Raw genomic sequence first — 12,500 nt, 5'->3', positions numbered from 1 at the left:
CTCTCTCTCTCCCTCCGTCACCTGCTTCTTCCTCTTCACGCAAACTTTCCTCGAGTAGAACAAACTGTGAATATCCACCATGAATAAATAACCAGAGAACGTACGTAGGCTACTGTAGGACCGGTAAGTTTCCAAAATCCCTCCCTTCTTCTTGTGTTTGCACACATTCAGTCAATTTCCTGTGTCTGATCATCAGCGTGCAAGAATCGACATTAGGCTCTGACTCTAAAAATACCAGTGCTGGAAGAGGCTCATCTATAATGGATACAATACAGTACGGTAATCTATTTTGGTATTGATTAACTGATCAGATTGCAGAGGAGGTGAAGGGAGGTGAAGAAGGGGACATTAAAATTAAAATTAAAACGATAAAAGACAGAATATTCTCATGTGAGTGTGTTTGTTCGTCGTCTCGACACGACTGTGACACGACGCAGGTCCCAAATCAGTTGCCTCCGATTCCCCACTTCACCACTCACCACTTTATGGGGTGGTGAGTCAGACCACTGCCACAGACACGAGGTACACCGGGGAGACGGTGGGTGGGGCTGACAGGTTGAAAGCAGTGAAGAAAGAAGAAAAGAAAAAAGAAAAACAGAGAGAGAGAGCGATGAAATGAAGTGGGGACAGAAAAGAAAGCGGTCTGTACTGTACGTATCCAGCGGATGATGATATTCCCACAACTTGGTGCGTGAAAGCTCAGAGATGGAGCTGCTAATCTTCTGCTTAACAACTGGTGCTCGACACACACAAACACACTCGCACACAGAGTTTAATAAGCGGGCTAAGAGAAGTGAAGATAATCCGCTCTGCATCACCTCAGTATTACTGCTGACAGAGACCGCCTCTGCGTGCATGTGTATGTGTATGTGTGTGTATGTGTGTGTGACAGTGACAGTTGTGTGTAATCCCAGTGACTAATACTGCTGTCAACCTGCAGGCATTTCCAGTCCCACATCAGGAAACTTAACGGCACCGGAGGAGATCACACTCAAGAGTTCAGAGCTGCGGCGTTTTGGTTTTCTGATGAACGTCCAGATGTTTCTCTGAGACGCGGAGAAGTGAAGCAGCAACACCTCGACGCCTCAACGCACGACAACTTGCCTGGTTTTTATTTAGGATCCTCTGCTGGGTGTTGAAACGTCCTCCTGACCTTATATCCACGCTTCATTCTTTAATATGCAGTTTGCCTGCTTTCACACATGTTATATAGTTTTTTTTGGTGTAAAACAAGATGGCAGACCAAACAGATAATCCTCCTTTTACAAATCTAAATCACCAAAAACACAACTTTTCTCATTTCAGCACTGTCAGCAGCAAGTTAATCTGACCATTAACTTGAAACGGCTGATGTTTGATAACTTGGAGAGTATTAGCCCATTGTTCTGTACTGTACTGTACTGTACTGTACTTTACTATAATACTGCACTATACTGTACTGTACTGTACTGTAGATACAAAAGAAAACTGCATTGAGATACAAAAAAAAAACTGCATTGAGTTTTTAGCTCCAGACAAAAGCTGAGGAGTGTAGGAGCTCAAGACTAAAATTAGCCACAGCTGCTGTAACATAACATACCAGACTGGAGCTGCATTGTGGGTAATGGAGGCACCAATCTTTGAATGCATGGAATTAAAAAGAGATAATATCTTGTTCTGCTCCATTGATTTTAATACTTATAACGTCCATCATGAGTCCGGTAATGGGAGTGTGGTTCTATATCCACACTGTTAACTTGTGTTTAAAAGCATTGTTGTCTGGTTGTGTGTTTCATTACCTCCGTCTGGAAGACAGTGCTTTGTAAAAGCAGCTATCATCAATAATACTCGAGGATTATGTTAAGAACACTGTGTTAATGCCACGGTGGGTTCAGAGGAAGGGAAAGTGGAGGTGGCTGCAACTTTCCATTTGCCTCTGTAGACATGATGAGCTCATGAGGCTTTAAAACTTTCTCCTGTTACTGCATGTAAACATTGAGAGCATGAGAATGACTGGAATCTGAATATCACATGCTATGTGCAGAAAGTGAAGCAGCACTGGTATTTACTGCATCAATCATATAGTTAAAACAAGATTTCCTGTTTCCTGTTTCCTGTTCCTGTCATTATTTTGCAGGAACTTAATCTTCCAATCTTATGTGCTGAAAATGCACCATAATGAACTTTAAGTGAGGTTGTTTATTCTTACACAAGTAAACAGTTTTGGGTCTAAGTCCAGTCAACCAGTCATGTCTGACTGAAGGTACAATATAAACCTGGTAAAACACACACTCTGCAGCCACAGGTCTGACTAAACTATAATTGGCTCCAAATATCTCGAAACGTGACGAGGAACGCCTTCGTTCCTGATGCAGCATGAAGACTTTCCACAGACAAACACGCTCCATCTGCCGCACCTCCAATAAACACAGATCTATATCTGCTGCATCAGCTTGAACCAACCACACACACAGGCACACACACGTACACACACAGGCACACATGCATATAAACACAGGCACACACACACAAACTCCATGAGGTGTTCAGCTCTGTGCTGTGTTTGGCTACAGCGGGTACCATATTTAATACAAATAACAGGAGGGGACCTGTGCACACACACATGCACACATACACAGGCACACACACACACACACACACACACACACACACACACACACACACACATGCACATACACACAGGCACACACACAGGCACACACTCCACACAAGGTGATAGAGACACTTTTCCTCTCCTGGTGGAGGTCATCCTGAGTTCCTCTCTCGTTGGCAGGGAGTGTTTTTATGAAACAGAGGGAGCACTGCTGGTCACTGCATGCTGTAACCACGGGAACGGGATAGACACAGACCACAGATGGACACACACACACACTAACACACCCACACACACACACCCACATACGCCTGCGCACAGTGCTGACCAAAGCTCAGCATGGACAGAAGGTTTGATATAGAGCTCATTCAACAGTCACTAATGTGGATTCAAAGAGAGTCACGACACAGACACACACACACACACGCCCGCACACACACACACAATTAGGACTTACACCAATTGATACATTACGAGGGGTAACACAACAAAAAATAACAACATACATTTTAGAGTGATATGATACTGTAATAAAGCAGGGACCTTGAACATCACATCACAGCTACAGCTACAGGACAGTCTGCTCTCAGTCAGACCTGCTGGACCTCCTCTGATACTGTACGTTGTTACTGTACCTCTCCCAACACACACACACACACAAACACCCTCAAACACACACACACAGTGCCAAGATGGATCAGGACCAGGCCAAATCAACAGACCGTTTTGACCTGTGTGCAACACAGGCTACAGGCTTCAAAGGCCACAACGTTTTCTGTCATCTCCCAACAAACAACTCTTTACAGTGTCTTTACTGGTGCTGAATATTTCAGCCTCTCCCTCTGGGAAGCAAAGCATTGTGGGACATTTGGACTTTTTTTTAAAATCATTTTATCTTATTATCATTTATTTTCATTTGATACTTTATTTTAGTTTGATACTTATTATTTATTGCTTATTTTCTCATATACGTACATTATCTTTTTGTACTTACATGTGCCCTCTTGTCCTGTATTTGTGCTGTTCCTGTGTCTTTATATACAATTTGAAATTCAACTTCAACTTCGACTTTATTGTCCCCAGAGGGAAATTTGCTTTGCAGGCAGGTAAAAACATAAAACAGGGCTGCTCTATCATTACATTGTTGAAAAAAAAAATAGAGTGAGTCATAACTGTTTAAATTTTAATTAAGTTGTGTAATGGCTTGCGTTATAAATTAGTTTTTCAATCTGTTTCTGTTCAATAAAGAATTGCGCACAACATACAAAACTGCTGTGACTCAGGAGCCAAACTCCATTAAGGAGAACAGGCTACAAACGTATTAGAGCTACAGGTGCTGTGTGTTTGACTCTTAAGAGAGACATTTTTGTTGGATGTTTCCTTTAAGAGCTCAGGGCGCTGTCCATGGTGCTGATCCTCCTCACAGCAAATACAAGCAAACTCCTGTGAGGTGCAGCAGCAGCAGCAGCAGCAGTGTCTTTACTGGTGCTGAATACAGACTAACAGACTGGGTGACACCCCGTATCCCTGTGACACAACTTTATCACCTTTTTGGTGCTGAAAAGGACACAATTAATCACACTGTAACTGAAATATGGCCAAGTGTAATATCCAAATCGCAGGAGTGGCACAACATTGTTAGCACCATATGTGTTGTGCTGCTACAGAAACACCCAACCATGTGGCATGGACTCTTAACAGCAAAATACTTTCACAGTTATTTATTCTTTAAAATAACAGAGGGGTGTCGTCTATTACTGTCAAAATGTAGAAGATTATAACTGTAAACAAAAGGACCAGTAAGTGTGCTGTCTTTCCTGTTTTCTTCTTTTACTTTGCACCATCCTGCACAGGAGAAACACTTCACTTAGGATCTTTACTTAAACACTTCCTCTCCTAAAATTAGAAATTCATAACCCATACATCATGCTTGTGCAGCTTTTTAGAATTCATGACTTATACATCATGATGTATGGATTATGTCTTCATGCTACTTCCATAAGATTCAATTACATTTGCATACTGTAGCTGCTGTGGAACTTCATTACAGTCTAACACTGCCCTCTGCTTCTTAATGTATGTCGCTCCTTTCCATATGAGCTGAGCCAACAACAACCACTTTCCTGAACACTATTTGGACATTATTGGAGTTCTTTTTTCTAAAAGCCGACAGCTGCATCATTTCTAGGTGATATTCAAACTACTGCAGTGTTTCTCCTCCAGCTGGTCAACTCTGCTCAGTTCAAAATCTCCATCGGTGCGTCCTTTCAGCTGCCTGCTCTGATTTCAAGTGCAGAGTTTCAAGTGCCTTCTGTCTTTTTCATGCTTTTCAAAACCTTCTCATATCAAGGTTGTTACACATACAACCAGAACGCTTTTATAACACGGTTCAATTGACTGTTGTCACCTCGGTGCACTGACCTCCATCTCATCTTCTCTAGTTCACATAAAACCTTGTTTGATCTATAGACTGAAAAATACCTGTTTCCTGCCTTTCAACAGCTACTGGCCTTTTATTTGTCGTAAATGTGTGCCATTGTTTGCCCGCTAAGGGTTTTACAAACACTGAACCAGTTAATCATGTCCAGTGCAGGAATTTTTAAAACTAAAAATGACACTATGCAACCCAGTATGGAAGATTTTAAAAGCTTAAGTTAAAACTAGTCCCATCCTGTGTTGGGATCACACCAGTCACAATGCGGAACACACATCTTTTGTATGTATTTTCATATGTAATATGTATTTTATGTGTGGATTTATGTGTGGTATAATTAAAAACGAATAACATATATAGTATAGTGCACAAACATTTGCATAACTTGTTACATTTCCATTTCAAAAAAGTAAGAAAAGACACCCTTGCATCCTCTCATTAAAACTAATGACAGTTTACAGTGTTGATACTGTACGTTTAAGCTAGTGGACATTGAAGTGGTGTGAGTGTGTGGTTGTTTCTATCCATGAGCCCTGTAACTTCAGCCCCAGAGGTATACTGTAGCTAATGGAGCTTTGTGTCTAATTTTATTTATCAGTTTGATTTGTTTTAATTTATACACTTCAAATCTTCCAAATCTAATTTCATACAAAGGATAATTTCCAAGGGTCGTACATTTCTTTTCATGAGTGTCTTACTGTAAAGACATGAGAGACAGTGTATCATACTGTACACTAGTCTGGCCTTGAATAACATTGTTCCAGACCGTCTCTCTGACTGAATTATACATGATGATACCAGAAAGACTCACACGCTCCACCTGCTCCTGCAGACGTGTTCCTGGAGTTAAAATCTGAGACCATGAGTACATGTGTGTGTGTGCGTACAGTGCATGTGCATGTGCTTTACACGGGTCCCACATCATGACAGCATCCCATTAGCCGAGCCAATCAGCTGGTTATAACCTGGTTTCCTAGGTTACAGCCTTCTCAGTCACTCCCAGTAGACAAACACCCAGGATGGTGCTGGCTGGGAAACCTGGCTCTGCCTCTCAGCGTGTGTCCATGAGTAGATGTTTGTCTGTCTTTGTGAGGACTTAGATGTCAGGTGTGAAGACATTTTGGCTGTTTGATTAAATCTAGATGTTGTTTAGCATGAGGCATTAAGTCAGTGGTGATGGTTAAGGTTCGCTCTGGGGGGTTAGGGCAGTAAAAATGTGTGTATGTGTGTGTATAGGTGTCTTGATTTTTACTGTATTTCTGAATGTATGTAACTATTCATGCAAAGATCAGACCACACACTTGAATCCAATGTGGTGGTAATAGTGGTATATATACAGTATATATATAATGGTATATATTACTTTTTTAAATTGTATTTGTATATATTTGATTCTGTGAGTTGTATTTCATTGATTCTTGATGCTTTGGCAACATAGTTCTCGTAACATTCATGCCAATAAAGCGAATTTGAATTTGAATTTGGTGGCGTCCCTGCTTCATGTTAATGTTTTCTTTTTCTTTCTTTTTTTTGGGGGGGGGCTTTTCCACAGATTGTACTGTAGGTGGCAGCATCACACTGATAACTGTGTTCACTGCCTGAAATTACAACTTGCCTCATTTTCTCCTAATCTCCTCACCAACATCTCCACCCCACAGAGCTACAGACAAAACACTTACATATATATTTATACAATCAGCACGTTTGTCCCCTTCGAGCCGTTCCTTTTCCAGATCTGTGGTGCACTGTATTTACTGTAACTGCATTACTCACCCTCTGGTCTGTACTGTGCTACTATGGTAACGGTCTGTCCTGCGTTCTTCAGAGCTGCAGCCGCCTGCTCGTGCGTCGCACTGGACAGGTCCACACCGTTCACCTACGCACAGAAAGAGAGAGAGAGAAAGAGAATTAAGAGCTGACGCTGGATCAATAGTAATAAATGTATAGTGAGATGAGCACAACATTAAGAACGCTTGTGTGTGTGTGTGTGGGTCAATAACTTTGCAGGTGACCGCTCGCTTGCGTCTGTGCTTGTGCAGTGTGTGTGTGTTTGTGTGTGCACTTGTTTTGTGCCTGAAATCATTCTATGTCAGTACTTCTATGCATACATGAATACATAATACAGCCCCGGTCGTTCTGCAGGGACTGTCAGTGTCTCTACAGTCTGGGAACTTAATCCTGTTTGAGTCCTGTCTGCAGAAAATTAAAGCCATATCTCACACTGGTCGGGGCACAAAATACAGCTTTAAAGCACACATCCTCCATATTAGTGGTGACTGACTGACAGGTTACTGTACGGGCAAAGAATACGATGCCAGTTTTCTCTTTAAATTCAGACTGTGGCTTGTAGAAACTGTGAGTGAATTCAAAGCTTCAGCAAAAAATGTCTGTTAATGTCACTCGTATGGCTCCACATCAATAATGTACAGACACAGATGCACGACATCATCGTGCAGAATGACTCCCTTGATGACCCTGTGTGATCTACGCAGCAATAACGGCAGAATTTGAGATATGAATCACAGTAATGGTGACAGTAGTTTTGTTGTATGTGTGTGTTGTACTGTATGTGTGAGGTTCATGTGTGTGGCTCATACCGACAGGATGCGGTCTCCCTTTCGTAGCTCCCCACAGAGATCAGCTGGACCTCCGGCCAGAATGAAGGAGATGAAGATCCCCTCTCCATCCTCTCCTCCGACTATGTTAAAGCCGAGACCCGTCGACCCCCGCTGCAGCACCACCCGCCTGGGTTCTCTGGAAGGAACACAAATCAAACACACACACTTGTATTAGCATAAAAGAGGATGGTATCTAACATATTGCAGTACAAATTAGTGCATTATTTTCAAATCAGTGTGAGAGTGGAGCCAGAGAGTTCAAATCTAGTTGATGGATAACCTGATAAAGCTCTGTTTGAGGGCCTGTTAGAAGAGACAAGATAAGACATTATATAATTTAACTTACAAATACTTCTTATATATAAAAACAGTTACTGAAGTGTGTGTATTTAAATGGTTTGTGAATGTATTAAATCCACAATACAACCCCAGAGGGTGGTGATTACAGTAACTGGACTTCTCAGTGGGAGCAAAGGGAATTTAACAGTAGACTCATTCACCGTATTGACCAGCAGGTGTCAGTATTGTATTGTGTCTGTTTGGTTGTTTCACCCACAGTTTGAGCCTCGGTGCTAAACACACTGATGCTTCAGCCTTTGCTCAGTTTGATTCTCCAACAACTACCTTTAATGTGTTTCATGCACAGGAAACACAAGAGGTGAGATAAGTGTTAAAGACAGAAGTGAAACCTGGATCCCCCAGTTCTGTCCAGACAACAACTGGACCTGCATGTGTTTCTTCATTTTGAATCAAATCAGTCATGAGCTAACTTCAATTATAACAATGTGATAGTGAGTTATCATGCAGTTTAATAATAAATGTGCATTAGTGAATGTTGGATGTGATCTGAATTTAGTTTTTTTTATCATCTTTAATCTAATAATCCTTTGTTAGTCCTTAACAAGAGGAGGATCACTATCCGGAGCCATAAAGACCTTACTGAACAACTGACTATGACAGTAAAACATCTACATTAAATACAGTTGTAAGTGCTATAACAGCTCATTCATTGAGGTGGGCTATTAACTGAATCTTACAAGAAAAAAAAAAGTTGTTCCCTGCCCTGAAGTCTTGGTAAAGACATAAGTAATCTGTTTTGGATTTGGTTTTACTAGAGAGAGAAAGTTGAAGCAGTGAGTCCCTCGATTGAAAGCAGGAAATAATACGTAAGAAGAAACAGAAGCAAAAAGCAGATGTTCCTAAAATTGTGATCACTCAGTGGACATTCATTAAAACCCGTAATCCTCTATTTGCATGACAAACTAATCAGGGAGTGAGTGAGTGAGAGAAAGAGAGAGAGAGAGAGAGAGAGAGAGAGAGACAGACAGACCGATAAAAACAGAGAACAAAAAACAAGAAAATTGAGAAAAGAGAGGCAGACGTCAAAATGACCATTCTGCACTCAGTCTGAGGCTTATCAGATTTATTATAATCAAAGCGCTCTGATTGGCCCAAAGGTTTATGACGAATTTCTGGTAACCACGGTGATGCCAGCTGTGTGACGAGGGCTGTGATAGGCTGTAATCCGTCCATTAAAATGGATTAAAGACAGTAGAGCAGCACTGAGAATCTGCATGCGTGTCTGTGCATGTGTGTGCATATGTGACCTGAGTCCTGAGACAAAATTCGCAATGCCATCTGCCTTTTACTGCCACACACACACACACACACACACACACACACACACACACACACACACACACAGGGAAGGACAGAGGCCAGTCAGTGTATTTTCAGCTCTCAAGGACTCTGTTGCCCAATTTGACGTCTTTGTGGACTCCTTTTAAAGCCCCCACAGACCTCGCAGGGGGGCGTTAAAGCAGCTTTGCAGGAGTAGAGAACAGCTTGACCTTTGACCCCCCTGAAACTGCTGCATTCACATTTATTTTAGAAACTACTAGAGCAAACAAGAATCTGTGAAATCGAATAGTATTTCCTCCATTTTGCCACAAAATGTTTAAAAATGTATTTCAATTTGCAATAAGCTGTGATTAACGTGCAGGATCTTTAAAAAAAACAAACAAACAAAAAAAAAAACAATAATGTGACACTGATGTAATAAAAAGCTGCATGACACATGGTCTCTGTTACTGCACATAAATCTCTGTAGGAGATGGACATCCAGGAGGTGAGGTTTCAAGGTTTCAAGGTTTAGTGTGACACTGTGTTGTAATGACACACAATAAATCAAGAACATTAAAAGCTGTCTGGATGTGCACTAGATGTGTAGCCCTTATATACATGAAGATGAACTTTTAAAAGGTGGCAGTAGGTTTGATCATGGATGGTGCCTCAGTAATGAAGTGACCTGCATGTCAGTTCAGGTTTGGATTGTGTGTTGTTGGTTTTTTTCTGTTCTTTTGTACCAGCTATTATTTTGTAGTTTGTATTTGTGTGATCATGTGGGGTTTCTCACCTGGTGACGTCGTCGTCTCCGGTCATCGCCCTGGGCAACGGAGAGTATCTGGGTGTGGTTAACGGAGCCGGGCTTACAGACTGACTGCCGCTCATGTAGGGGCTTATATGGTTGTCTTGATGAGGGGAGTACGCTGCAGGGAGTGAAAGAAAAAAAACAACTGTCACATAAAAACATTCATTTGTTGTTGTCATTTCTAAGGTCCGGGCAGTTACAGCTCTGTCCGTCCATCCATCTAAACTGTTGACAGACTGCATATAATTAGATATATTGCAGTTACATGGAGAGGCAGCAGGATGGTATTTGCTGTTTGGTAATGTGTTAGATTTGGAGGCGGAGATAAATAACATGTTGTTTGATAATATGCTGATTTGGAGAAGTGACAGGTGGCAGTAATCCAGTCGACCAAATTTACCCTCTCTGATTATCAGACGCTTGTATAACACATTTCAGACTGTCTGGGGAGGGGGCGTGGCCTGACTTTTAAATGCCAATGTATATTTTCTTAACCAAATTAAGTTTGGCTCAATACCATGAGAACAAACCATAATACAATGTATTAGTATTCAACAGTGATGTGGAAATCTACTGCAAAGACTAGTGACCACTTCGCTGGACAAAGATGCATGTGAGGGTGTAAGAGTTGACCACTGAACCACTGTGCTGCATATTATATCATGGTTTGCATTGAGGAGGCGGTACTCATCCCACCTCATACTGTTCTGAGTGAGTTACTGTATGCAATGTCTCCCCCATAGGCAACACTGACTCAGTAATAATAAAGATAAAAAAATAAATAAGTCATGATAGATAACTTTTCAAAAATGTCCATTTGTAATAATGTTGATGTGGGGTTTCATTAGTACTGTGCTGCTGTAATGATACAAAGTCATAGAGAAGAGTCAGTGTGACTCTCAGTGAGTCTGCCTGCAGTCTGATGGTAGATGAGAGTTTTCTTATAAACTCACTCACTTGAAGCAGAAATCTGCAGCGACAGCCTCGCTGTTCTTTATAGTTCAACGCCATCTGGCTCTAAACTGTCTTTGCAGTGATGTGTGTTACATTCACTCTAGTGCTGTTCTGCTGAAAGTTGTTTTCTGGTTTTGTGAAGAGAGCCTGCACAGTCTGGGTTTGCATAAGCCCATGTTTACCTGGGAGCATGATCATATATTGTACTGAAAGCTCTATGGTCTGTGTGTGTGTGTGTGGTGTGTGTGTGCGTGTGTGTGCTTACAATTAGTGACGTCAGGTGGAGGGAAGTTGTCGTTGATAAAAAGGGAGGTGTGTTTGGCCACGCGCAGGTAGACAACGTCGGGAGTCGACTTGAGCGCAGCCACCGCCTCCTCGTGGGTCACCTCCTCCAAACAGGAGGCGTTCACCTGGAGACACACAAACAACCGACACTTGAACAACATGCAGACAACAAAATAACAGACACGCTGCAGCAGAGACACACAACATGGATGCTACGGTGCAGCTTTAATGTCTGTCAGCGTTTATTTACCAGAGGAGAAGCTCTAATCATGTTGTTTTTACCTCTATGCTGAGTCAGTCTGCTGCTGTGCTATGTTAAATTATCTTTCACAGGCCGCGAGGCAGAGGAGCAGAGTCACAAATTACACGCATACCCTCAGATATTGTACTTCTATAATAATATACAGTAGTCTTATTATGGAATATGACATAGCCAGGGGTAATGGAGATGACATGATGATTGTTTTTTGTTTATATTTTGCTCATGGGTTGATAAACCTGAAATTATATTTTAATCTAAAAGTTGTTCAGGCATAAACTTTTTCTGTATCATTTCAGCAGAGAAGAAAAAGACAGAAGAGGGATAAAAAAAGAAGAAGGTGTTTCTTACAGCTACGAGTTTGTCTCCTATCTGTAGCCGCCCGTCTTTGTGTGCAGCCCCTCCCTCGATGATTTTAGTCACATAGATGCTGTTGTCGCCCGGGACGTGCTGGTTTCCAACTCCACCTGCTATACTGAATCCTAAACCTGAACACACAGAAAACAGCAACACATCATACTTATAATCTTGGTCCCGAGTAACCAGGATGCTTTTGAAAGATATTTTATTTTTTTAGAACTTTTTATTTAAACATTTTAAACATTTCACAAAACATTTCCTGACATATGACTTTGAAAATGTGTGACTATAGAATGAGTTACATGAGTTTCAATAAGAATAAATAAATAGGTAAATAAATAATAAAATGAATTGATAAATTAAAAGGGGAGAGAAGGAGGGAGGGATTAAAATAAGAATAAATAATAAGAGTACAAAATGGATAAAATAAATAAATTAATAAAATTATTAACTAGATAAATAAAAATAAGTTATAAAACACACATACATCTATACATCATCCTACACATTCATGTATACACATACTACCTTCAAACACATACATATGTATAACTGGATTAAGGTAA

General features: G+C 41.1%; 1 protein-coding gene across 4 annotated transcripts in view; it reads right to left on the bottom strand.

Moving 5' to 3' along the window:
• The window catches only part of LOC146989058 (discs large homolog 1-like protein), a 114,665-nt gene that overhangs the window by 28,200 nt on the left and 73,965 nt on the right, over positions 1–12,500 (bottom strand). For all 4 annotated transcript variants that reach the window (XM_085774992.1, XM_085774993.1, XM_085774994.1 and 1 more), the window contains 5 exons: positions 11,926–12,062; positions 11,296–11,440; positions 10,062–10,194; positions 7,625–7,781; positions 6,801–6,903 (listed from right to left, as the gene is read on the bottom strand). In XM_085774992.1, the coding sequence (XP_085631118.1) occupies positions 6,801–6,903; positions 7,625–7,781; positions 10,062–10,194; positions 11,296–11,440; positions 11,926–12,062 (675 nt within the window). The remainder of the gene's footprint in view (positions 1–6,800; positions 6,904–7,624; positions 7,782–10,061; positions 10,195–11,295; positions 11,441–11,925; positions 12,063–12,500) is intronic.

This window comes from Trachurus japonicus, chromosome 4, assembly GCF_045865225.1.
Source record: "Trachurus japonicus isolate A0001 chromosome 4, Traja_1.0".
In the NCBI taxonomy this organism is placed as follows: domain Eukaryota; kingdom Metazoa; phylum Chordata; class Actinopteri; order Carangiformes; family Carangidae; genus Trachurus; species Trachurus japonicus.
Note: the sequence above shows the minus strand (reverse complement) of the source record. Positions and strands in the feature narration are given on the sequence as shown.